The 25370-nt window shown below is 29.1% G+C and overlaps 15 protein-coding genes across 15 annotated transcripts; 9 read left to right on the forward strand and 6 right to left on the reverse strand. All coding sequences in view use genetic code 6, as the record gives it.

Annotated features, from left to right (window-relative positions):
• Positions 1-1230: 1230 nt before the first annotated feature.
• Positions 1231-2664, forward strand: SS50377_24502 (NADH oxidase; the record flags this gene model as incomplete). The annotated part of the gene is made up of 1 exon (XM_067908343.1): positions 1231-2664. The coding sequence occupies one exon, from the start codon at positions 1231-1233 to the stop codon at positions 2662-2664; it is 1434 nt and encodes a 477-aa protein (XP_067765317.1).
• Positions 2665-2674: 10 nt separating this feature from the next.
• SS50377_24503 (Serine/threonine-protein phosphatase 2C) lies at positions 2675-4027 on the reverse strand (the record flags this gene model as incomplete). The annotated part of the gene is made up of 1 exon (XM_067908344.1): positions 2675-4027. One exon carries the CDS (start codon positions 4025-4027, stop codon positions 2675-2677), a length of 1353 nt encoding a protein of 450 aa, XP_067765318.1.
• A 37-nt stretch (positions 4028-4064) lies between these two features.
• Positions 4065-4868, reverse strand: SS50377_24504 (uncharacterized protein; the record flags this gene model as incomplete). The annotated part of the gene is made up of 1 exon (XM_067908345.1): positions 4065-4868. The coding sequence occupies one exon, from the start codon at positions 4866-4868 to the stop codon at positions 4065-4067; it is 804 nt and encodes a 267-aa protein (XP_067765319.1).
• A 49-nt stretch (positions 4869-4917) lies between these two features.
• Positions 4918-5457, forward strand: SS50377_24505 (uncharacterized protein; the record flags this gene model as incomplete). Its single annotated transcript, XM_067908346.1, has 1 exon — positions 4918-5457. The coding sequence occupies one exon, from the start codon at positions 4918-4920 to the stop codon at positions 5455-5457; it is 540 nt and encodes a 179-aa protein (XP_067765320.1).
• A 56-nt stretch (positions 5458-5513) lies between these two features.
• On the forward strand, positions 5514-6791 carry SS50377_24506 (SET domain-containing protein; the record flags this gene model as incomplete). The annotated part of the gene is made up of 1 exon (XM_067908347.1): positions 5514-6791. The coding sequence occupies one exon, from the start codon at positions 5514-5516 to the stop codon at positions 6789-6791; it is 1278 nt and encodes a 425-aa protein (XP_067765321.1).
• Positions 6792-6801: 10 nt separating this feature from the next.
• On the reverse strand, positions 6802-7518 carry SS50377_24507 (uncharacterized protein; the record flags this gene model as incomplete). The annotated part of the gene is made up of 1 exon (XM_067908348.1): positions 6802-7518. One exon carries the CDS (start codon positions 7516-7518, stop codon positions 6802-6804), a length of 717 nt encoding a protein of 238 aa, XP_067765322.1.
• A 52-nt stretch (positions 7519-7570) lies between these two features.
• On the reverse strand, positions 7571-8866 carry SS50377_24508 (MRNA capping enzyme alpha subunit; the record flags this gene model as incomplete). The annotated part of the gene is made up of 1 exon (XM_067908349.1): positions 7571-8866. One exon carries the CDS (start codon positions 8864-8866, stop codon positions 7571-7573), a length of 1296 nt encoding a protein of 431 aa, XP_067765323.1.
• Positions 8867-8923: 57 nt separating this feature from the next.
• SS50377_24509 (uncharacterized protein) lies at positions 8924-11638 on the forward strand (the record flags this gene model as incomplete). The annotated part of the gene is made up of 1 exon (XM_067908350.1): positions 8924-11638. One exon carries the CDS (start codon positions 8924-8926, stop codon positions 11636-11638), a length of 2715 nt encoding a protein of 904 aa, XP_067765324.1.
• A 20-nt stretch (positions 11639-11658) lies between these two features.
• Positions 11659-13854, reverse strand: SS50377_24510 (uncharacterized protein; the record flags this gene model as incomplete). Its single annotated transcript, XM_067908351.1, has 1 exon — positions 11659-13854. One exon carries the CDS (start codon positions 13852-13854, stop codon positions 11659-11661), a length of 2196 nt encoding a protein of 731 aa, XP_067765325.1.
• Positions 13855-13982: 128 nt separating this feature from the next.
• SS50377_24511 (UEV domain-containing protein) lies at positions 13983-14993 on the forward strand (the record flags this gene model as incomplete). The annotated part of the gene is made up of 1 exon (XM_067908352.1): positions 13983-14993. One exon carries the CDS (start codon positions 13983-13985, stop codon positions 14991-14993), a length of 1011 nt encoding a protein of 336 aa, XP_067765326.1.
• Positions 14994-15074: 81 nt separating this feature from the next.
• On the forward strand, positions 15075-16820 carry SS50377_24512 (Divergent AAA domain-containing protein; the record flags this gene model as incomplete). Its single annotated transcript, XM_067908353.1, has 1 exon — positions 15075-16820. One exon carries the CDS (start codon positions 15075-15077, stop codon positions 16818-16820), a length of 1746 nt encoding a protein of 581 aa, XP_067765327.1.
• Positions 16821-16863: 43 nt separating this feature from the next.
• On the forward strand, positions 16864-17484 carry SS50377_24513 (Palmitoyltransferase; the record flags this gene model as incomplete). Its single annotated transcript, XM_067908354.1, has 1 exon — positions 16864-17484. One exon carries the CDS (start codon positions 16864-16866, stop codon positions 17482-17484), a length of 621 nt encoding a protein of 206 aa, XP_067765328.1.
• A 117-nt stretch (positions 17485-17601) lies between these two features.
• Positions 17602-19800, forward strand: SS50377_24514 (uncharacterized protein; the record flags this gene model as incomplete). Its single annotated transcript, XM_067908355.1, has 1 exon — positions 17602-19800. One exon carries the CDS (start codon positions 17602-17604, stop codon positions 19798-19800), a length of 2199 nt encoding a protein of 732 aa, XP_067765329.1.
• A 62-nt stretch (positions 19801-19862) lies between these two features.
• Positions 19863-20570, forward strand: SS50377_24515 (Phosphate-starvation-inducible E family protein; the record flags this gene model as incomplete). The annotated part of the gene is made up of 1 exon (XM_067908356.1): positions 19863-20570. The coding sequence occupies one exon, from the start codon at positions 19863-19865 to the stop codon at positions 20568-20570; it is 708 nt and encodes a 235-aa protein (XP_067765330.1).
• Positions 20571-20578: 8 nt separating this feature from the next.
• On the reverse strand, positions 20579-25354 carry SS50377_24516 (uncharacterized protein; the record flags this gene model as incomplete). Its single annotated transcript, XM_067908357.1, has 1 exon — positions 20579-25354. The coding sequence occupies one exon, from the start codon at positions 25352-25354 to the stop codon at positions 20579-20581; it is 4776 nt and encodes a 1591-aa protein (XP_067765331.1).
• Positions 25355-25370: the final 16 nt, after the last annotated feature.

Raw genomic sequence — 25370 nt, forward strand, 5'->3', positions numbered from 1 at the left:
TAAAAAATTATAAATCTAACCAATTAAAGTTTATTTCTTTATAAAATATAAATAACTAAACATATTAAGACGTACATTATTATTTACATATTATAAAAATTAAATAAAATTTATATAGTATTTAATACACAAAAGAAAAACACAATAATCTATATATTAGAATCTTTTTATTAATATTAGAGAATATCAAGCAATTACAAGAACCATCAAGTATAACTACCTATATATGATTTCTTTATTTCCATGTTTATTGATATTATAAATACATATATGAATAAGTTAAGTTTTATTTATTTTGTATTGTCTAACAATAAATGTTGTGACAGTTATATATTATACATAGATTATAGAAATATATCATGATATCATTTCAGAATATATTATATGTTTAACAACTAGCTGGCTACGATAAAATTTTTATATTTAATAATAATTACTAAATTATTGCATAAAAAGTATATTGTCATCTAACTATATTCATAAACATTATTTAATATTAGTATATATAGATATTTTAGTTCAAAAGTTATAAAGCTGATATTAAAGGAAGGTTGAATCTATTAAATAACCAAACTATATTTACTGCTTTGAATTTATCTAATAAAATATAGAAATTTTATTCTTTAATGTTATGATAAAGTAGTAAGTATACTGCATAGGTCTAAAGTCTAACAGTGGAGTAACTAGTTAACGATATATAATAATAGCCTAGAGCCAGTATTAATAAAAAACTTATTATATCAATTATTATAAGTAAATACTTTTTTAATTCTTATTCATACAATTAATTATAGTTATAATTTAGTAATAAGTGTACCGTATAATATAATGTGATTTTACGATTAAATTGAATAAAAATTGAATTAATCTTATTCATATGGAATTTGGTCCTATTATAATAAACCATATTAATTTTATAGTTATAAATATGCTTTTAAAATTAAAAACAGTTTCTATATAGTTTTTATTCAAACTAGTTAGAATATCTTATATACAACTTTTTTTAATTAAGTTACTTAAATTTATATGATTATTATGTAAAGAATACTATAAATAAAAAGTATATATAAAAAAAATTAAATGATATTTATGTAACATTCATAATTTATAATTATATCATATATTTAATAAAATGATTTCAAACTATACAAAATGTCAATAACTAATTTTGTACTAATAGGATAAATAATATTATACCCCAACCCAATCAAATATTTCACTCCACACATAATGTCTGAACTCAGAGTTTGCATTGTTGGTTGTACCCATGCCGGTACTATTGCTGCTATCACTATCCGTGAAGCTAATCCTAAAGCTAAAATTACTATCATCGAAAGAAACGATAACATCTCTTACCTTTCTTGCGGTATTGCCCTTGGTGTACAAGGTGTAGCAACCTCAATGGAAGGCATGTTCTACAACTCAGTTGATAATATGAAAAAGTTAGGTTTTGATATTCACAGCAGTTCTAATGTTACTGATATTGATTTCACTGGTAAAACTGTTAATTTTGAACATTTATAGACTAAGTAAAAGCACACTGTTACTTATGATAAAATTGTTATTTCCTGTGGTTCTTGGCCTATTATCCCTCCTTTTGCTCGTAATTTCTTTGAAGAAGGTAATGACCAGAAAAAGGTTTTCTTATGCAAGAACTATGACCATGCAAAGAAACTAGTTGAGCTTGTTAAATCAAATGATAAAGGAGATAAGTCTATATCCATTATTGGTGGTGGTTATATCGGTATTGAGTTAGTTGAAGCTTTTGCCGAGAAAAAGTTCAAAGTCCATTTAGTTGAAGGTGGAAACCGTATTATGCAACGTTATTTCTGTGCTGATTACACATCATAAGCCGAAGATAACTTGAAGAAGAACGGTGTAGAACTCCATTTAGAAAAATTAGTTAAGTCTATTGATGATTCTGGTGACAAAGTAACTATTGATTTAGGTACCGAGAAGCTTACTACTGATTATGTAGTACTGTGTATTGGTTTCATGCCTAATACTAAGATGGTTATCGATTCTTCCAAGAAATCTGGTAAGGAATTAAGCACCCTTCCTAACGGTGCTATCATTGTAAATGAACATTGTGAAACATCTATTACTGACGTTTATGCCGTTGGTGATGCTGCTACACACTTTAACAATGTGACCTAGTAACCTTCATATATTCCTCTAGCTACCACTGCTATACGTTTAGCTGTTGTTGCTGCTCTAAATATTTGTGGTACTCCCATTAAATTCCCTGGTACTTAAGGTACATCTGCCATCAAGATTTTTGGTAAGACGATGGTTTCTACTGGTGTGAACTAAGAGGCTGCTGAAGTATTATTGAAAGGTACTAGTGTTAAAGAAATATCTATCAATGATAAATGGAGACCTGAATTTATGCCTGATTCATCCACTGAAATTCATATGAGACTCACTTATATTGAATCTTCAGGTGTAGTCATTGGTGCTCAGATAGTAAGTGACATAGTTGAAGTAGCTCAGATGATAAACACAGTTTCCTTAGCCATTGCCAATAAGATGACTGTTTCTGACCTCATGCTTTGCGATTTCTTCTTCAACCCATGGTTTGGTAAGCCCGTTCACATTATTAACTTAGCTGCTATCGCCACTACCTTTACTCCTCCTTATGAAGAATATAAGGAATAGAAGTGAACAACTTTTATCACATCAGCTAATCCTAATCAACAATTTCATATATCATTTTTTCATTATTTTCTATAAACCCTGTTAAATTAGGTGTGTTTCTTACATCCGACATTCGAATCCCCTAATTTAACATCTATGTCCATAATTTTTTTCTCCCTTAATCTAATTATTCAACATTCAAACTAGGATCCTCCGCTAGCCTCCAAAATTTTATGTCCTATTCATTAATTTCTTTGAAACTAATATTTTTCACATCCTCAGATATTTGATTCTTACATATTATCTTTTAAATATTACAATATTATACTATTATATCTTCAAAAGATAAAATTCTTCCTATCGAAAACTCCATTTCCGAAACACATTAATTGGCATCAATTTCACGTATTTACTCTTCAAACATATTAATAACTACGCTAACATTATCAGTTGATCCAGCTTTTATAGCAAACTAGCATAATAAGCTTGCAATTATTTACGCTGCATTTTCTCGTTTCATTTTTTCCTAATTCACACCTAGAGGCAAAAGAAGCGATTTTGCGTAGTTTGAAGTGGAAAAAAGTAAACAAATAAGCACATACACAATTTATATAACCTCTTGAGATGTAAAAACGTCCCATAGCCCATCACAGCCAATTACGATGAAATGATCATTTTTTGAAATTTTGATTTAAGAAATCTCTGGATAACACGAAACGAGCTAACTTGAGCATCCTAGTGACTCCAAGTATTCTAAGTTCTTAAAGTTTATATCCCCAATTCCACGGGAAACGGATAATCCTCCAGGGTATATACGTTTCGGGCCCTATTACAAAATTACATTCTCAGAGATTGTCGAGAACGGCTGAACAACTCCACCAGCTGCATAAATACGAGCAATTTCCAGTTCTGGTTTAAAGTCATTTGAGAGGTTAATTTCAGTACCATTCCGAGCCAAAACTGCCCGAGAATCACCTATATTCCATGTCTTAATTTGGTTCTTATGTAATTTCACAACACATGCGGTTGTACCATCCACTAAACCACGTATTCCAGCATCTGCAAGGAAACGTGTATCGATGCGAATAGGCCAATAATCGTCTGTCAGTTCTTATAGGATGTTACGCTTGCAGAACTTTGAGGCAGCGCTGCCTGCATGACCATCGAATACTCCAGAAACAAGTGAGTTTTGGGATTTCTATGTGATGTGAGCATCTTCGTTCGTGGGGCGTAGGCCTTGAAGCGAAAATGCTCCAAATGTTGTAAGAGTTGGAATTTGTACAGTTTCTGAATGCTTTAAATGAGGACGCCTTAAGAGGAAAGAAAATAAGATGAAAGAGATAGGTGGAAGACTAAGCAAAAACAGAATATAGGTAACAATTTCTTTCATTTTCGAAAAACGATAACAATATATAATATAATATTTTTCACTTTTTCTTGGGGTTTTATTTGATAATCTCATTTAAAACAGCTTGTTAAACAAGTGATAATTTTTCTGCTACCAAAGTATCTATTTTTTATTATTCTACTCGCTTTTCCAAATCAGTACGGACTAATTCGCTGAGATCTAAGCTTAAATATTCTTAGGATTGCATATTATACATCTCGAGTTTAGCTCTCTCTTAATCTTACAGTTTCTTCTCTTTACAATTAAGAATCTCAACTTGCATTAGCCCACCAAATTTTTCTTCTATACACATTTTTCTATAATCATAACTAATTTATTCTTAGTAGACTAAATCCTTCTCTCCTTAAATCCTACATCTTTCTTCCGCTTATTTTTCATAAAATTCAACAAATTTAGCTGTTTATAAAGATGGAATGGATATAGCTGGCGTAAACACTTCTGACACTTAAACATGACTAATTTGTGGAATAAATTATAAAAGCTAAGTAAAGAAAATACTATTTTACTCTACAAAAAGCATAAATTGGTTCAGCTAGTTTGCAATAAAATTAGCGAAGTTAATAAATTTTGTTTGGAATTCATTAAGAATAGATTATTTCCATTGAAAAAGTATTTATAAAATTGTAACCGGCGTAAGTGATTATCTCGATAGTTTGTTAATTGGGAGAAGTAGAAAATCTGCAGCAATAATAATTTACTATGACTCTTCGTTAAAATTAGGGTCTAAAAATTTACAAAGTGATAATTATGTCAGATTTTTTGCCAATAATATTGTGGGATTGAAATTTTCAATATAAAATAGTGGCGGAATATTATATTGCATTTTTGATTATAGTTTATATTCATATTATATTTATATATTATATTTTAAAATGAATAATATTAGAAAATTACTAGCACATTAGTCATAGCTTAATAGAATGAGTAAAGCAGTGTTGAAATAACCATTATAAATATTAGAATTATCTAATTCTAATATTGAAAGTTTTTAATGTCCGAATTAAAGCTTAGATAGTCAAAAAGAAATTTAATTTATTGAAGGTTAGATTTAGGATATACCTGAATTTACAGGCAAAGAAAGAAAAGAATTTAGAATTTAATAAGAATTTGTTGCAAAAGCAGTATGGGTAGAGAATAAGCTAAGAATACAGAATGGTTTAATAAAAATAATGATATAAGAAGTTACAGACATGGAAGAATATGTGGATAGCTAAGTATATATGGGCATAAAGAGAATTTCTAGGTTCTAAGAAACACTAAGAAAATTGGCATATGAAGTTTAACAGAAATTAGCAAAAATAGCACCTAAGAAAAAAATAGACGTATAAGCAATAATTAAATAAATGGATTAAGGGATATATATTTAATACCAAATTCCACCTCCCAAAAAGCTAATCGTTCTGGATTTTTGATTTGTCAATATTAGTATTTATATATTACAGTATATCATGATTGTAAAGTTATTAAAATGAATTAGTCTTTTTATTTTGATGAGAAAAGATTTATTGCGTATAAATAGGATGTCAAGTAAAAGTTATAAAGTTATGAATAATTCTAGTCTCTTGTATATAAAGAGCAGTCAATTAACCTCGAGTTTATTCTTTAACTAATTCAAAATAGAGATTTTGAAAGATTTAATGAATATATCTATTATTAATTGCTGTAGAATCTAAATAAAGTAAGTTCAACCCTGTCATTTTATTTATCGCTGTCCAGGGATTATATTTGGAATTCTTTAGGATTTTTTGATTATGATCGAATTTTATTTTGCTAATAGTTGGTTTCCAATTATAGAATAAATAAATTGGAGATATAGTATAGTTAGAAGTTTGGTAATGGAATATTTGCTACTGAGGATATTAAGGAAAATGAGGTTATCATATTTGAAAATCCTATTGCTTACGCCTAAAGCATACCAGACTTAATGTTAAATTTATACCAAGCTTAGTTCAAACTTTCATAATATTAAGAATATAGTGCTTCGTTACTTTTCCCATAACGATTGGAGTCTTCGTTATAGCTATAAGATTTTTTAGGGGTTTATGCAACTTTATTTCATCCATATAATTCATTAGCTAATAGCTAACAAAACTAATTTAATGCAGTATATCCTACATTTTCATTGCTTAATCATTCGTGTGTTCCTAATACTATTTCTTGTTTCATTAATAGTTAAATTAGATTATCTGCATCAAAAATGATTTAAAAAGGCGAATAAATATTTACTACATACTATTCTGATATGTAAATACCTTATAGCGATAGGTAAATAGCGTTGCAGAAATATGGATTTAGATGCTAGTGTGAATGGTGCGAATAAATTAAAAATATAGATACTAAGAAAGTAACAATAGAACAAATATAACAACAAAACATGAGTTATTGCAGCAATTTTTCGATCATAATATCATCTTATATGTAAGAATATATTTCATAGAAGAATTTTTAAAAAGCTTTATATTATTTTGAAGTATTCTTTTTATAAAATCTCAAGTATACTTTAGACTAGGCGATATAAAATTCTTTTATATTTAGTGGGTATAAATAGTAAATCTAGCTTCAAGATTATGATAATTTTATGTATGCACTTAATATTCTTAAAGCAATGAATACTAAATTTAATTGGAAAAATTATTAATAAAAATGGATAATATATATTAAAAGGGTATCAATTATCCAATTTAATTTAGTTTAAATTGCAGAAATAATGTTATGCGATCTTATTAGAGAATTATAAATAGAGTGACTTTAAAAAATCAATAAATTCCATTCTATTTTAATATCTTTCGTTCAATTTCACCCATTAAGGTTATCTTTTATTATATGACTTGCTTTGTTTCAGAGTATCCAGCAGATTCTACTATATCAAAAGCATTTAAAACATGTTAATCGACCTGCATTATCTAAGTAGATGAATTGTACTGCAAAAGTTTTAAAACTAAGAACATATAAAATGGATTTTATGCCTAATAAATGTCAGTATAGTCCTTATCTATAATTTGAAGTTCCTTAGTTCCTTAATTATTTTTAAGATCAATGATTTAATTTTTCAATATAGAATTCTACTTATTAAGCGATATAAGTTGCTACTAATAATATAAAATATCATTTTGCAATACTAACGGATCCGGAACAGCGTCATTCTTCATATCTAGATCCATAATTTTTTATGCCATAATATCACGGTCATATTTAAGCTAAGAATTTTCTAACAGTAACTGTTGAATTTGTATATGATTACCACTTGTAATAAATGATTAATTTAATTTGGATACACTGAGTTAAACTTGCGCATTTGCATCTACTTCTGCTTTAAGATCTTTATATGCATGTATAACAGTCTCTAACATGCTAATGGATATTTTTAGTAATTACTCAATATCAGTCGACTTATTATAGATATGTTCCTCAATAAATTTTTATGTTGTCAGTAAGTTTAGCTCTAAATCTTGTATGCAATATGATTATTACATTTAATATATCTAGACTATTGAGTATATTAATATAATATTAGGATATCATTTTTCATTCATCTTGAATCATCTATATGTTTAAATTTCCTTTCTTTCTTAGCAAAAACGGACTTGGCTCGGTGCAGACGCCTGGTATTTAACTTTTACCAGCTAAAATATCCATTATCATATCTATATCTACAAATTCGTCATATGATTTAACAACTGAATCGAACACCTTCCGATCATTAGGTAACGATTTATCCTTACGTATTTTCAAGCTCTCCCATGCACCTTTTCGCTTAGTTTCTTATAAAACTCTTAAACCATGCTCCTTTTTTAACAAAATATAGTCAGTAACCTCTTTTTAACTGTTCCAGAAAACCTCCAAAATTACTGGTTTTGACAATTTCATTAGCTTAGCGAACTTATCTTGGGCGAGGTACTAAATACCTCCTAACTCTACAGTTTCTGGCTCAATGATACCGCGACTCGCTGTGTAGAATTTTGCTTTGAAAATCATTGTTTTAGTATCACCCACGATAGCTGTTTCCTATTCCAATTAGACTAGCAGATCCACACTATTCTAATTCAAGGGCTTCCATTTCTAAATATCATGCGTGGTTCCAACCTGATATCCTGCCCGTACTTTGGTGAAAATAAGACCATCAGAGTGATGTAGGAGTCCCTTTTTTTGCTCCAAAACTTGGGAGATTTGAGTTTTATCTGTAAAAAATTTGGAGCAAATCTTCAAATTTGTGGGGTCTGGGACACATATCTTAGATAGTGACGCACTGGCCTCGAGACGCTCATATAGCGGTTTGGACATCACAGAAACGGAATTAAAAAGGCAGTCAAAAAGGTACAAATGGAGTGATTCAGTTTCACCCTTTTCTGCAACTAGCTCACCGTCATATAATCCATTAAAATGAGAAAAGCAAGTAGGTGAATAGGCATCTTGCAGGTTTGTGAGTAGCGCAATTTAGGTTAGGTCAAAATCGCAGGAGAAACGCTTAAAGGTGTACTCCCTGTCAATAAAGTAGGCAAAGTAGGTTATAATGGTAGGTTTTAACGTTTTAAGGTGCCGCTTCACAGCATCGAATGCAGGCTAGGGAATTGTCATATCAGCAAAATGTACGAAGAAAAGGTATCGTGTTCCGTCAGTTTTTTCACAGACTGCAAAATCATTCTGCAAGATTAGCGATAAACCGATCTTTGGCTCTAGAGAAACTGGTTGAGCTCCTGGAAAGCGGTACCCGTTAGATGTATCTAAATGTAATAATGATGCTATTTCATCTTTTAGTGCGGTTGCCTCGCCTTCTTACAATGTGGGTAATGAGTTTAAGAACTTAGCAGTTAATTGATCCATTTTAATAATAGATTTTAATATTATATAATAAACACAAATAATTTCGCTCCAAACGAAATGATTAATCCTAGGATACTGTTAGAAAGGCAGGTTATGCAGCAGAGATATAAGTAATTTATGCATAAAAATGCTGGAATTTAAATTGAAGATCCATAGTATTAATTTTAATCTGCAAAGAAACTATTTACTATGAAAAACGGCCTCTAATATGTACCAGCTTTTTACGATTTAGATAATATCAGTTTACCTATTGTTACACCTTAAATTGATAAAAATTCTGTACTCAATGCCCAAATACTAAGCTTAAAGATAGAGAAAGATTTACCTATTAAGAATATAATAAGTAATTATTAATTTGCATCTGTGCAAATTATTACCATGCAACAAAAGCAAAAAAAGGCGTTTGCATAGCTGAAAGGATAACCACATAAGTAAGAAAGAGATGCAAGTTACCACCAACTTGAATACGAAATTGTGAAAGCAGAGACGTCTGATTTTGATATTGTTGACAACTAAAAAATAGGATAGTTTAAAATGGTTGACGGAAGAATTCTAGAGTCAACTAAATTTGATTGTCAAAAGCTTTGGTACAAGGCTGGAACTAGCAAAGTTGAAGCAATAATGTTCGGGATTCCTTACGAGGAAATGACAAGCAAAACCCATACTGAAAATTAGTTAGAAGTTTAGTCAGATTAAAATTTAGATGTATTCAACTAACATGTTAAAAAGTAGTATAAAAATAGTTTGCAAAGTGTAGTTTATGAGGAACCGATAGTTATAAGCAATGTTGCACACCCATCGGACATTACATCACAGAAGTTTATTAAGGATTTATTGACTAGATAATAGAAACTAAGTGCTGCACCTGTAGTTAAATCTACACCAAAGTTACCTAAGGAAAAACCTTATTAAGAAAATTACGAGAAAAAGATGATAATAGGTAGAAAATATGGGCCAGTTAATTTGCCTTAAATTTTAGAAGGTTTTTAAAAGAATTCATAGTCTCATGTTTTAGATACTGCGTTATTTTATGTGCCTACTTTATGCCATGCATTGGTAGCTATAATTTCATGTTAATAATGTTAAGTAAAACTTAGGGAAGAAGATATATTTCTTTCAACCTTGGCTGCTGAGCACATAACATTAGGAAGATAAGCTATATTAATTAGGGATATATGTATATTAATTAGGGATAAATATCCAAAAATTATTGAAAAGTTTATACCAAAGCCATTAAAATGTTTCGAGACTATTATTACAGCATTACTATTTATGGTATCACCTGATGATTCATTAGTTGAGTCTGTTGTTTAAATTCACGATGAAGTGTAATATATGACAAGATCGTCAGTTTATGATTTGAAGAGCGGACTGGTAGAATAACTTACACATTAAGATAAGTTAAAATCTCCACCATCACAAGGATAAACGCTTCAACTCAATATCGGCCCAACTGCAATTATGACGGAGGATGAAAGGTATTTACTTGAAGGTGATAAAGGACAAGCATTCCGTAGATAATTTTACACACTTTCAAGGAAACAGGAACCTGCATAAAAATCTACAAAGTAAGATTTTTCTATTAAAACTGCAGAACCAATACTCAGAGAAGTGAATAAGTATACTTCCCAAGCATCATAGTTAGTAAACCAAACAATAATTACATAAATTAGTTAAGGCTCTTCTATCATATAGGCTTTAGAATCTAATTGCTAGGTATATGGTAATCAAAATAACTTCTCGATAATTTATGAGAATTAATCAGTAAAAACTGTTGATACAATCAAACTTACCCATTAAGAGTTATAATAAATTGATACAAGAATGCTATTTTTATCAGAAGAAGACAAGTTGAAAGTATCTTAAATACCTGAAAAGAAGCAAAAAGAGCTGAATTCTGACTCAGATTCTGATGTTCTTGCAGATGATTTACCGTAAGTACCTCCTCCCTCTCGCGCAATTATAGCGTTATCTTCACCTCTGTTAGGTGAATTCATGCTCTGCCAAAAAACTCCGGTAAATTCCTATTTCGGTGCCGATTTGGATGACTTGAATAGAATTGCATTCCTAGTTGAAAGATAGCTAGAAATTGATGTCTAGGAAATGCATTCAGGTGCATAGCTTTTTAAGAATGGCGAATTTGACAAAATTTACCAGAATGATTTAACTAAAGTACGTATGGAAACTCTTCTCAAATCGAAGCAAAAAGTAGCACTGTCCCTCGATTCTACAGGTCAACGATATGACGATCTAGATAGATTACATTTTCGGGCCCAAGAGCGTTTACGTTACTTTCTTCTCCCTCATGTAACGTTCCCATATGTTGTAAAAGGACGCAAATCTCTGTCTCTGAAATAGAAACTCGCCGAGTAGAAACCATAATCATACAAGAACCTTGCACCCAACAAGCAGATTGCGTAGCATTTAAGTAAAATCGCTGCCGTCCAAGACGCTGCGGCACGTTTACCAGGAAGATTTGGGACCCGTGAAGATATAATGGATAGGTGTTGTGATGGCTAATTTTATAGTCAGCGTGATTCTAGGCTCTAGAACAAAGTAAGCTGTGCTCTTGATAGGCTGAGATTGCATTTCGTGGACGAGGGGAAGAAAATGCGGTTGGCAATGTACAATGCAAGCGAGAAGATCTGGATGTTAGCACCTGGGCGGCTGTAGGTAGTTATGGGCGATATTGAACAGGAGGAGTGGCCTAGCGACCTGTACGAAATGTACTGCAAGGGCACCAGGACTATGCGCATGATGAACAGGTAGTGATACATTTAAATCGTAAATATTCACCTCAATGCCTTAACTTCCTCACCAAAGGCGGCCAAAATAGATGGTTTCCTAATAAAGTCACCGTCCTACATTCCTAGCGTTGATAGGATTACTGCTGGCGAGAAGCTGCAACCCACCTTGTTTCTAAAGAACCAAATTACGTCAACTGATGATAATTCAGATCGATCGGTAAATGATTCACGGAGCATTTTGCGGATTGAATCCCCACGTGCCTGAAGCATTAACTTTACTTTTTTAATAAACTCAGATCGCTCTTTTTTATCGTATTTAGTTTATATGCTTGATGTATCATTAGCAACCGAGTACGTCATATTTTGCATTCGGTCTTCTTCCCGGAAAATAACTGATTGGGCAAGTCTCTGAGTAGTGATATCTTTTGGGAAAAATGGTTATTAATGCAATGATTTTTACATATTATTTATATATTAGTTTTAATTATCCCGGAAACTTGAAACACGCTCATCGACGTACCTAATAGGTTCGTCAAAATCATATTATTTCCCGAAAGTCAAGTCCTATTTTGTAGGAAATTATTTACGGACAATGTCATTCTTGACGATCTATGACATAGCCAAATTCTGCTAAGCTAGATTTTATGCCTTTCCGCGACTAGTTTCGACTCCATTTGAACTAAAGTTCACCATTTCGTCTTATCTTTCAGCTTATTTCTTACTAAAATTCGAGATCATAAACTATTGAATTTTTTCATTCTACTTGCACATAGAAGGTACCTTTTTAGTATTAGCAAGCTATTATACTACAGATTGGGCGTTATAGAAGCGTAAAAAGAGTTAGTAATCAATATATTATGCATTTGGCGCTAGCAATTAAGTAAGAGACTTACACTATTCAGGGCATAGAACGATTCCGAAGTTTTATTATATTTGCTCTGAAAATACTCTAAACGAAAGTTTACCTGTATGTCTGATGTCGAATTTGCGGAAAATATTTCTTGGGGATCCAGATTACTAAATTTTTTATGATACAAGATTTAAAAGCATATCAGGAGTGCCTTAAACAGATGTTGAATGAAATTTTTGGACTGGATCAGCATTTAAAGGTAAAGAATCTAAAATAAGTTCATCACGATTTAATTTTGGAGTATTTGAAGTCTAAAATTATGGCTCTGTTAGACGAATATCTTAGGTGGGTAGTGATTTATTGTTTTACTTTTAAGGAGAAGTCTTTTTAGAAGCACATTTAGGATTAGATTTTTAGCAAGGTAAATGTTCTAATCCAACTTTATCTAGAAGTTCAGCATATGGGGGAGGAGGAACACAGTGCTAGTGTGATTTTCTGCGTTTTTTGCTTTATTATTCTTGTAATTTTAAGAGTGCTTCTTACTTTTAACGCTATTAGTCGGCAAGGTCGGCATCAATTCTATTTTAAATTCCTTCAGGGCGTACACGTTATAATTTCAAGCCAGGTTAATCATACTCCACTTATTATTTTCTAAATACTCCTGATTATGCTAATTCGGGTCTAAAATCCTCTTCTTATTCATCCTCAACATACTCTTCAAATTCTTCACACCCTTCATAGTCATATTCATTATTGCCATTAATATAGTCTTCTTGCACACACTCATCAACACTAATAACGTTTTTACCTTATTTAAATTCCTAACCGATTATTTTTCCTGTTAAAAAGTCATAAAGTTCTTCTCGGCTAATTTGCTACAAATTCATATTCCATTTTATAATTTTCATTATTCTATTCCATTCTAAATCTCCATATTTAAGCTCGTATTCAATTTCAAAAAATCTTCTCATTTAGTGCTCATAAAGGAATCCTTTACCTCCAGTTAATGCATTATACAGGCCATTAAAATCTACACCTAATCGAGCCTAATATTATACTAAACATTATTATAAGTGGGTAATTAGCTCGCTAGAAATGCGCTAATTGATCATTTTTGGGTGGAAATTATTAGTATCTTTTTTCTATAAAAATTATGCAAATTAAGACATATTTATGCCGTTTAATGGATTTTTACAGTTATTAAACCATGCAGAGATTTCACTAGTAGAAAGGAATGTTGATTTAACATGAAAACGTGAAAGGAAGCGAGCAATATCAGACGGAACGATAAGACCATCACGATCCTCATCTAAAATTAAGAATGTCTTCATTGGAGAGGCTCTATGCTGGGAAAGCTTTTAACGCGCGAATTCTTCAAATGTTGAGTTCATTATTGGGAAAATTTTGGAAAAAGTAAGCGGAAACGTTATATTTAATATTATATATGAATAGAATTAATATGAATTTTATATAATTATTATAAATATTATATCAAATAAGGATAGTGATAAATTTAATCATGTCTCTTTAGTAAATTGATAAATAGATCTTGAACTAGTATAAGCAATCAAAAAAGGTTTAAACAGACATATAATATTTTTGCTAATAATTCCTAGGATTTAAAATTTAAAAGGCTTCTATGTTTAATTTTAAGGGTAGCAAAGTTGAAGTTCTTGCAATGATAGGAAGAACTACATTTAACTTTCAAAATAAAGCGTTCCCAATATGTCTTGGTATATACATACCACATGAGTATCCATCATTATAACCAAGAGTACTAGTTATACCAGAAGGTAACTAAGAAATTTATGTTACTACTAATATTACGTAGTCTGGCGTTGTTATAGACTTTTAAGGCTGGTAGCAAACAAATAATATAATTGTTAAAGTCTAAAAGTGTCTGGAATTATTCTCAGCTATACCTCCAGTGAGAGCAAAAAAGAATTAAACTCAGATAGAATCTAATTAAACCAGTTATAGTTTACCGCACTCATAAAATATGTAACAACCTAAATCTTAACAAGCATTGTAAGCTAGTTATATACCTGCAACTAATCAGGGCAGTACTTAATAAACTTAAGTTTATTAAAATTCTTATATTCCAGTGAAAACAACTAAAGGGAGTTATTTGTAAACTCAAGATATAACCGATCTTGAGAATTTCAGGTCGAAAGTTAAATAAATAGTTTCGATTTATTAAAACTAGGTTGAAAAATCGCGATTAACCATACGGAGTGATATCGAAAAGCTACGCTCAACGAATATTCAGTTAAGTAATGATATTAAAGTTTAACTATAATAGTAGGATACTAGTGTTTCATCTGATTCACAGTTTGTTTTTGGGACAAGTGTAGAGTAAATGGTCTAGTAATTGTTAAAAGAATGTGAACATAACATATTACTTTAAAAATAAGCATGCCAAATAGCATCAGATGAGTTTATGGATAAATTGGTTGATTAGTAAGAGCTTGAACCATAAGAGTTATTAAAGCTATTAAACATTAATGATGTGGATATTAGATCAAAGTGACTCCTTTTAAATCCTTATTTTAAAAATAAATTAATATATTACTATAAAATAGTTAGAATAAAGTGGGTTCAATTTCATTAAATGAATGTTCCATATCTGAAAACATACTAAAAACCACTATTTATTTAACCAATGTCAACTAGAGTATCATTAAATATGGTTAGAGAAAATATCAATGGCCTACTAAATATGTCAGGCGGTACTGTTGGGATAGGATTTGATGAAAATGCTGTTCCAGTAGGATACACAATGCAGTAAACATAAAAAGACGATATACGATTATAAATAGATGCATTTATGAATGCCTGTTAACCGTAAACCGATAGCGATTTGGTTAATATGGAATTTTATAAATTAAATGATAGTGAAAAGCCAAAATATGTTATTATTATTAATGTTAGGTAAGGAATATAACCAATTTATTTTGTTAACTCAGCTAAATGTACGGCATATATTGTTCTAATCGATGAAATTAGATTGTTAACACAAACTGAGATTTTGAGGAGATATTAAATGAGTAGAAATCTTGCTATGGATTTAGAATAATAAAACTCAGATATTACTATTTAAGAATCAGTAATCAGAGATGGATTATTATTTTCTTAGTAACAGGGTGTTCCTACTAAAGTAATTTGCTTAGAAGGACCAAAGCATTCTGGAAAATCATGGTTAGCTGAAGAAATTACAAAAAAAATAATTTATGATGTATATATTGAGGTTGATGCAAATAATTTTTAATATCTTAATGAATTATATAGATCTCTCATTACATAACTTGATTAAAAGTTAAAGTTTAATTATAAAGAAAAAAAGATTAAATTATAATAAGAATTATAAGTTACAAATATTTAAGACATTTTTTCTGAGTAAGAAGTTATCTAGAAAGAATGTCCAATCTTACGAGATATTTTTATGAATCTTTTTGAGTAAGATAAATAATATTTACTGATAATTAAAAATATTCAAACTAGTTGTGATAGATTTATTCCAAAAGGCTTTAATCTAATTTCAATTATAACTTCTAACCAAACAATATAAGTTGAATCCGGACCAGCATGTGACCTAATACATTTAGAGACAAGATAGTTAACGACCAAAGGACTTATTTCATTAATATAATAGAAATACCAATTAAATATACCTATCTAATTGTCTAATAAATTATTATAGATATTTAAATTTGAGACATCGAAAGTTTTATCTTTAATAGAAAATAATTAAAACAATCTATAGAAAATATAAGACTAATTATAGCTTTAATCTTTTGATTCAACAGTATTTTATGAAGAAGAACTGAAGAATCAAGCTCTTGTCAATATATTAAAACCATTGTCGGTAGTTCCAGATAAATTTTCGTTATCAATGTGTGAACATCTTAAAATTTCCGTAAATAATATTTTTTTAGTTAATTAATTTCTTTAGAAAAAGAATGGTTATTTTAGAGTTGATGATGATATCAAAAAATAAATTTATAGTAATATAACTGATGCAGAGATTGAACAATATTTAATTTAGTTTATAGATTGCATGATTCAAGAGGTAGAATCTCTTAATGCAAAGTACAAAATTTAATTTCATGGGAATAAACAAGGTAATACAAATATTCTAGTTAAATTATATGGTAAGGTTATTTAAGAATGGATTAATAATTAGATTTTAAACTTATAGGGCATGATAGATTCGTCAATCTAGTTTTCCTATCGGGAAGTAGACCTATTTCATGTACTTAATTTCCTTTTAGTGAAGCGAGTAAGCTGCAAGATTGAAGATAAAATGTAATAAATAGCAGAAAAATATAATTTAGTGTTTAGTGCTAGCGATGATTGAGTTAATATTGTTTATATATGATGTAATTCAATTATTATCAGTAATGAGATCAATATTAATTATATTTCCAGGGGCAATATGTACTCTATTTCCAATAATCTTTTATCTAACTAAGCACAATAACAAGGTGCTAGTATTATTAACTTCATATTTTTCGTTTCTAACAATTTTTCATTTTATAAAAATAAAATTTCCATTTTCTTTTAAGATACCAAATTCTGATATATTTTGCTAAATTTGTGATGCCTTTAAGCCATAAAGATCACACCACTGTAAAGTTTGCAATAAGTGTACACCGTTTTTTGACCATCATTGTCATTTTATGAACTAATGCATTGGAACAAATTTACATCACTTAATATTTTTTATGTTTTCGGCTGATATTATGTGTATTTTAGGAATAATTTCAACACTATTAAACTTGATTAATTTTGAATGGGTTGTTTTCATTATGTTAATGCCTGTGCTCTGTTTTGTGATTTTATCTCTTTCGGCATTTTTAGTTTACTAAGTTTATACTAGTTCTGATGGAAAAAATGAAGTAGAAAGACTTACAAACATGAAATTTAATATTAGTATTAAAAGAAATTTTTGGTTTTTAACCAGGGGACTGCTACCACTAAATACAAATAGCTGGTAAGATGCAAGCTAGATATAAGATTGAAAATATTATTATTATATAAATATACTTTGATTATAACTTCCGCAAAATATGATAACTATTTCTCTGGTTGATAATAAAACGTATTTACATAATGTTTTACCTAAAGAATTAATAAAAATGCCTCATAATATTTCTATAATTAATACTAATAGTTTTATAGTTTCTGAAAAGTATCCAGAGGTTCCATAAAAAATATTAGCTCATTTATACAACTTAAAAATTACAGCATAAATGTAAAAATACTTAACAAAATATAATATGAATCCTTTGCACTTTTCTAATATATTTTAGTGTGATTAAGATAGATTAAAAATTACTGTAAATGAGGACGATGAGACTCAAGAATAATAACCAGAAGAAACAAAGTAAGAAGATGATCAACCATAAATTGATTTAAATGAATAGTAGTCTATAATTTTGGAGGATTTGCTAAATGACTCTAATTCTAGGCTCCATTCAGAAATATTGAATTATTATTTAATATTGCTTAAGTAATATTTGTTATCTAATCACAATATAGTGTTATAAAAGATTAATTTTGTTGGAGTAGTGCCATAAAAAGTAGAATCATTTAAGGATCTATTTAAAGAGTACGAATTAGATTTTATATCTATCTATTAAGCAGATTTATCATCATTTGTAATTAAAAATAAATTATACTAATATTAAAAAATTTTAATGTTCTCATTTAATAATAACTTTCCTTGTTATAAGTATATTACTATTGATATTACCAAACAAACTGACAGTATTATTTTACCATTTGTTGAAGTATCTTAACCCCATTATTTTGATCCACGAATTAGACCATAATTTTAGGAATTAATTACATTTGATGGTGATGGTAATTAAATTGTTCCGGATGGTTATAAGCCATATAGATTTAGAAAAACAATAAAATAATAGTTCAGGGAGTAGCTTAGACAGATTATCAAGGTTTAAGAATCTGATGTAAAATTCATAATTTGCGACGAACTATTTATCTCCAGTTTCGAATCTTTCAGAGAACCCTCTAGAGAAAGGTTATTATTTGATGTTAGAACATTATGCGAAACTTGGAATTTTAATTTGACGTTTAGGCGTTTGGATTCTTTTGATGTATAAACCATTCCAGTTTACTAGAGACTATATATTATTAAAGACTAACCTGCTTTCTTTAAAGAATAAACTGCTAGATTTTTATACCAAGGATTTTATTCAAATAAATTAACACAATAAGCTATTGAAAATAGAAAACTTGTAGATGATATTGAACTAACACCTTCAACATCGTTATTCACAGGAAAAATTACAACAGATAAAGATTTAGATAAATTTTTATAATAAATGTTCGAATTTATCAACAGAATAAAATTACAATTAACTGATTAAATAACAGTTAATATTGCTGTAGGAGATACTTTTCTTAAAACATTGAGACCAGAATTATAAGAAGAGTTTGTCGAAGAAGAACAAGAACAAGAAGAAATTGAAGAAATTGAAGAAGAGTAAAAAGAAACGGTAATTGAAGAATAGAATGAGCCATAAGAATAAGATGATGAGAAAATTGAAAATATTGAAGAAAAGGCTGAAAATGACGAAGAAATACCAGAAAAAGAAGAGTAGCCTCCAGTTCCACCAAAAAAACCAGATTATATTCGTAGTCTTTTAAAAGAAATTACGTAAAATCTGACTTAGTTAGAAACGAAAAAAATAAAGAAGAATAAAATTAAATATACCTAACAAGATATTTTAGTGTCAGTTTCAGGGAAAAATATTTCAGTTGTTTAAAATATTTCTTCAAGAATTGTAAATTACGTGAAACTAATTGGTGGCATCGCATCTGATGTGTTTTCAACAAAATTAGTAGATTATACCAAGTAATATTTATATACATTAGATATTATTTCACTAAAATAATAGTCTAAATTTTAGGTTATCGATATTGATAATATATAAAATTACGAAGCTTTTAGCCCTATTTGCTTGAAATATTAAACTAACTCTAGAACATAGAGTGGTTAATTTATTATATTCTAATCAGAATCGTGTAAAAATTTCAAATAGGTAGAAAAATTATTAAAAATGGATTAAAATCTAAATATCTAAGGTGTTATTTTGGCTGCTTCTTAATACAAATTGGTAGATTAAGAGATTGCGTAGAATTTAGTTAATTTGGATGAACCAATTGAATACGAAGACGTAGATGATGCAGAGGAACCTGAAGAGGTTGAAGAAGAACCAGAAGAAGAGAAATTTTTAGGCGAAGAAGAGGAGTAGAAAGAAGGAGATAAAAAGAACACTCATGAAAATGAATTGATCTAAGAAGAAAACTGAAGTTTTTATTTTTTTTGAATTATTAATATATCCGTAAAATAATAACAATGATAATTAACATAATGGACAGACACCTGCGCTCATCATTCTCTGAGAATAATTTTGATTAGTTTTAACATAATTATAGGTTATCAAAAGAATTTAAATTTAATAGAGAGCATCCCTCAACAGATGCACCACTAAGCCCGTAGACAAATTTATAGAATGAAGAGCTTAAGAGGGAATTACAGGAAGCATTTAATTTAGACTTAGTCGAGGATGAATCTGTAATTAATCATAGGCATGATGACGAAGAAATGTCTATGACAGATAAAGCTATTATCGAGTATCATCAATAATCATCCTTCTTTAATGTATTTATTTTAAAATTTATTAAATAAATGCACAAGTTAGAATCTATTGTAAATCTTATTTTACTCATAATTTTAGTAGTATTTATCGTCTGTTCATTAATCTCTGTATGCTACTAGACATATATTATGTTTAGAGATGATCCACATTTTGTTTTGGGTTAGTCATAGTATCCACTTTGGCTAGATGGCGTCTTCTTTGTACTTATAGGTGTTGAATTAGCAAAGTCAATATTGGCTTAGCTAGGTCATGATAACTCATATATTGAAGTGATCGTAATGGTTGCGATTACTGCAGTTGCACGCTCGATTGTAATTTAAGAATATAAAGGCGACTTAGATCCTGTTTTTGGTATGGCACTTCTAATGGTGGCATTAGGAATTTGTATATTTTTATTGAAATTATCAAACAAATAGTGATAATTTTATCACTCGATAAGGCTTTTAATACCATTTTCACACAAAGCAACAGAATTTTAATAATCTTTTTCTATTTTGATTCTATTTATTATAATAATTCCTATTTCAGATCCAAACTCTTCTAAAATTATGTTCTCAGTTATATTGTTGTCCAATATTTAGTTTATAATATTCTTTAAATTTGTTTCAAAATCTGTTTTCAACTCATTTATTGTTATAAAGATACGCCTTTAGATTTAGTTCTAATTAACAAGCGAGCTTACCAAATTTTGGCCACCAACCCGCAATTAAGAACATAAAATTGTCCATTCTGCTGCATATGCCACTTCATTTTATTCACAAAATGTTCTACAGAATCTTAATAGTAATTTTATATCTCTAGAATTACAACCAATTCTAGTAGAAAATTGGGCAAAAAAATCTTATTTTTACTATTAAGAAGATAGTTGTGGTAAGGGGTTATTTTTAAAAGGTAAGTTTTGCATAGCTCTATTGTAAGCACGGGGAATTTAATAAATAGAATCATGTGATGGCTAATTCTACAGTAAAAACTTTATTAAATATTAGCATTAAAGTTAGTTAGCAAAAACTGGAATTTAAAGTGGGAACTCAAACTATTTATTGAATGTAAGAACATTATAACAATTTTCCAAAAGGTTTAGCGTTACTGAGAATAGCTTTGACATATCTGTATTTTATTAAATTTTTATTAAAATTGTTAGGAAGTAGTCTGATATTTCTTTTAGTTTTAACTCATCAACATCTGATTATTTCTGCTTTAAACTTGATGAAAAATGATAGGCATAATAAGCAGTGATGATAATGAGATCTTGCAGTATGTTATAATCAAATAATTGGAGTTATGCTGGTAATTCTACTAATTCTAGTAAAATTAGGCTAGCATATTTCAAAAATCTGTAATCTAAGGACCGTGATGTTTTGGCATACTTTTATAATCTATCTATTACTAGCTTAGCATATGGAATAATGATAGGGGTTGTAAAAAGTAGTTTTTGGTCTCTGGCGGCTAAAATCAATTATTTTTAGGCAGTAATATATGTTTCTTAATCGTTAGAAGATAAAACATTGATAAATTCAAACATTTAAGTATTTATTTAATAAATTTATGCAGCTATCGTATTAAAAAGTTATTAATGATTAACAATTGTCAAATTTTAATCAATAAGTTAAAATTTGCATTAGTATACAAGTTTTTAATAAAGTGAAAGTGTTAAATTATCTTAATCGAATAGAGATATATGCTAAACAAATGAAATGCCCTATTATAAAAATGGGAAAGATAATAAATGACCTTGGTATTCAAAAAATGACATAAAAGTATCTAGTAAGGAGGTAAAGTTTTAAATATCAATAAGCTACATATTGTTAACAACTAAACGATTGAACTGTTCAGATACAATATTTTATGTCTATTCAATCGAAGAAATTTAATTTAAGAATGAGGTAAATATGAAAGGATCAATGTTTAATTATTAGAATAAAGACAGTTACAGAAGAACCTAAACAATAATTTATAATGACATTTAATCGACTACTTTTACTTCGTAAAAATATTTCACAATGATTTCTAGCAGTTAATCTAATTTCTATTAAGTGAACTAAAATTATTTTAAATTTATGAACGTAGAATATACTACTAAAATTCTGGATAGAATTTAACAAGTAAGTTCAGGTTAATATATGTTTTTTGTAACTTGTTCAAGAAGATAATAAAAATTTTCAAATTTAGAGTCTACTCTCAAACTTCCAGACGGAAAACAAGTGGGTAAATATTTATCGTCAATCTAATAAATATCAATTAGCAAATAACATAAATTTTCTGTCATACCTTATATATTAACATTACTTTACTACCCAACTAACATATCATTAGTAACTTAAATAAAACTTTCTATATTTTCATCTTAACTTTATAAAAAATCTAATGTTTATTATTCAATATTTTCTTATAATTTGAAGTTACTTTCAATTTTTTTAGCGGGAGATAATGTAATAATAGGGGCTTGTTATATTTTCTTACTTGATTGAATAGAAATTTAATTCTGTATTTATGCAATATTTTCAAGCTTAGATGGGCGAGACTATTAAATTTAAGAGTTTGGAGTAGAATACCTTTGTATTTACTATTGTTAGGGAGAAGAAATTACTAATTTATCTTATATTTAACGGCGAATAATCTGTTACTCTACTATAGTAGGCTGTTATACAAGTGAATGTTTAATGGATGCTACGTTTTATCCTTGTTATTACTCTATTGTAGATGTAAACTAGATATTTCCAATTTATTATAATTATTAAATGAATAATTTTTGATCATTAAGTTATAAGTATGAAATAATTATTTGTATGATTACGTGTTACTATGGATATAAAAGCAACTATTAACACAACTCGAATAAATTATTGGTCAAATTAGCATTAGTTCCTGGCCTAATGTTTTATATAGGATCTAAACCAACAGAATAATAATCCTACAGCCCAAATAAGCATAAAATATTTCCTAGTATCTATGTAAGCTCATTTACTATATAAGATTCACTTATATTTTATAGAATAAAAGCAATAATTGGTTAATAACCAAAAATAGAAATAACTGCAGTAATGTAGTCTTAAATATGCTTTTATAAACGCTGTTCAGAAATTCTAATCAAGAATATATCGAATAATTTAATTAATGAAAGAGGATGAAATAAGTCTTAATACTATTAAATTAATGTAATTAACAACCTTATACCATCGATAAAAACCTATGAATCTTTCTCTGCAAAATATACCATAACAAAATCTACAGTAGAATCTAAAAATATAGGCAGATCTTACTTTCGTACTTATTCTAACATAAATGGAATAGTTTATTAAATTTAAAAGCTTGCAAGTAAAATTTGTTATTTATCGTTAGACTAAAACATTAATACTTCCGATACTAATTATTTAGAAATATCAATTTGATGCTATAATGGCACAATATTATTAATTTGTGATTAATATTTTACTTAAATAGGAATTTATTGTATTGTAGCAGTTTAAGGACTTTACTTGCCCTTCTTAGGAGAATTATTTTAGCTAATTTTTAATGGAGAGGCAGGTTTAGCTTATTTTTTACTTGGACTCTTTGTTTACTAAACTGAGAGTTGCTATTTATATAATTCTTCCACTTATTACCTCGATATTTTCTCCTAAATTGGTGGACCGGAAATCAAATCTAATGCTATAATCACCATTTCTGAAAATTTAAGTTCTTAATGAAGATTGCAAATATCTGGTGTAACTGAGTGATTTACTAAACAGTTGTATATTCCCTAAACTACGAAAAACAATCTCTTATACTCGTTATTTTACTTGTTTTGATAATTTTAGGATAATATAACTAATATAAGAGGTTAGATTGATCCTACAGTCATTTTTGGACTGAAAAGAACACAAGAGAAAATATTTTCCCATAAAATACCTATAAAAGCGTTACTGCACATATGTAACTTAACACATTATATAAGACATTCCTAAGCAATCGTTCTGACACCTAAAATTGACTCATTCAGAAGTAAAATTAGTGATTTAACAAGCCTTTAAAGTTATATTGGAGACTGCAAAATCGAGTTAGCTTATACTGTAGAAACATCAATTTCGTCAGTGAATTGCCCGCGAAATGCATCAAATTGGAATAAATTTTTGAGGAAAAGTGCTGTTTCTGTCTTCTAATCCGTGAGCTTTGATGCCAATTATGTTATTATATCATCAATTACATCACCCAATTTTGTTTACTTTAGAATAAAAAAAATGAGTGTTTGGTGCGCCTGCTGCTGAATACGTTTCTCTTTTAATTTACATAGACAGCAGTTGAAGATATGTTTACTATACTTCCAACCAATTTGGTACTAAGCAATAGTTTGCGCAAGCTTCAAAAACGCATTTTAACAGGCGGAATTCGACTCATTATCGATGTTGTACTTCAGTTAACGCGAAAATTCGAGGGTAATTTGTTATCCAGATTCGATTTGGAGAATAATGTGTTCAATTTCTTCTTTTCGTTCTTTCCATGGTAATTTATCAATTTGGCTGATGTCTATGTCCTTTTGACTAGATTCGATTTTAGTATCTTGACTAAGGTTTTAGCTTTTTAATAATGGCTATTAAACTGGTGACTAGGCCGGTTCATCGCCAGATACAGCCTGAAATAAAATTTGTTGAAAAATTGCTTCAGGGAAGTCTTTTTCCATGATCTGGAGGCATTCAGGGTCGTTTAAAAGTTGCTTAGCAATATCAATTGCCATGTTCTTAATTTCAGAGTTCTTATGCTCAACAGCACCAATGATGACTTTTGCAACTTCTTTCCCGCCTATTTCTTAGAGAAGCGCTAGACACTGTTTTACATGTTTTAAGTTTTGCGACTTGATAGCTTATCCGAGAGCTTGGATACAAATAGGTCTATTAATGTAGTAAATCTCCTTAATAAGAGCAGATGCGGACTGCTTAATTGAAGTTTTAGTATTTTGTAAAACAACGTTGATAAGAATTTGTGCTATTTCTGGAAGCTCAACTGTTAGTGTAGGCAAGATTCTTTATAAAATTTGCAGTACTATTTGTAGGCAAACTAGATTTGTATCTTTTAACAATAAGGCTGAATTTTGAATAAAAATCTAAATAAGGGCTGGTGTCTCTTATATCTTGAGTAATGCCTCTTTTCGCTCTTTCCAATTAGATGACATGATCTAATCTGTAAGTGCTTTGTATATCTCATTCTGTTCTTCAAAAACTTGTTACATTTAAAATTTGAAATAT

Source organism: Spironucleus salmonicida, chromosome 4 (assembly GCF_000497125.1).
Source record: "Spironucleus salmonicida strain ATCC 50377 chromosome 4, whole genome shotgun sequence".
In the NCBI taxonomy this organism is placed as follows: domain Eukaryota; phylum Fornicata; order Diplomonadida; family Hexamitidae; genus Spironucleus; species Spironucleus salmonicida.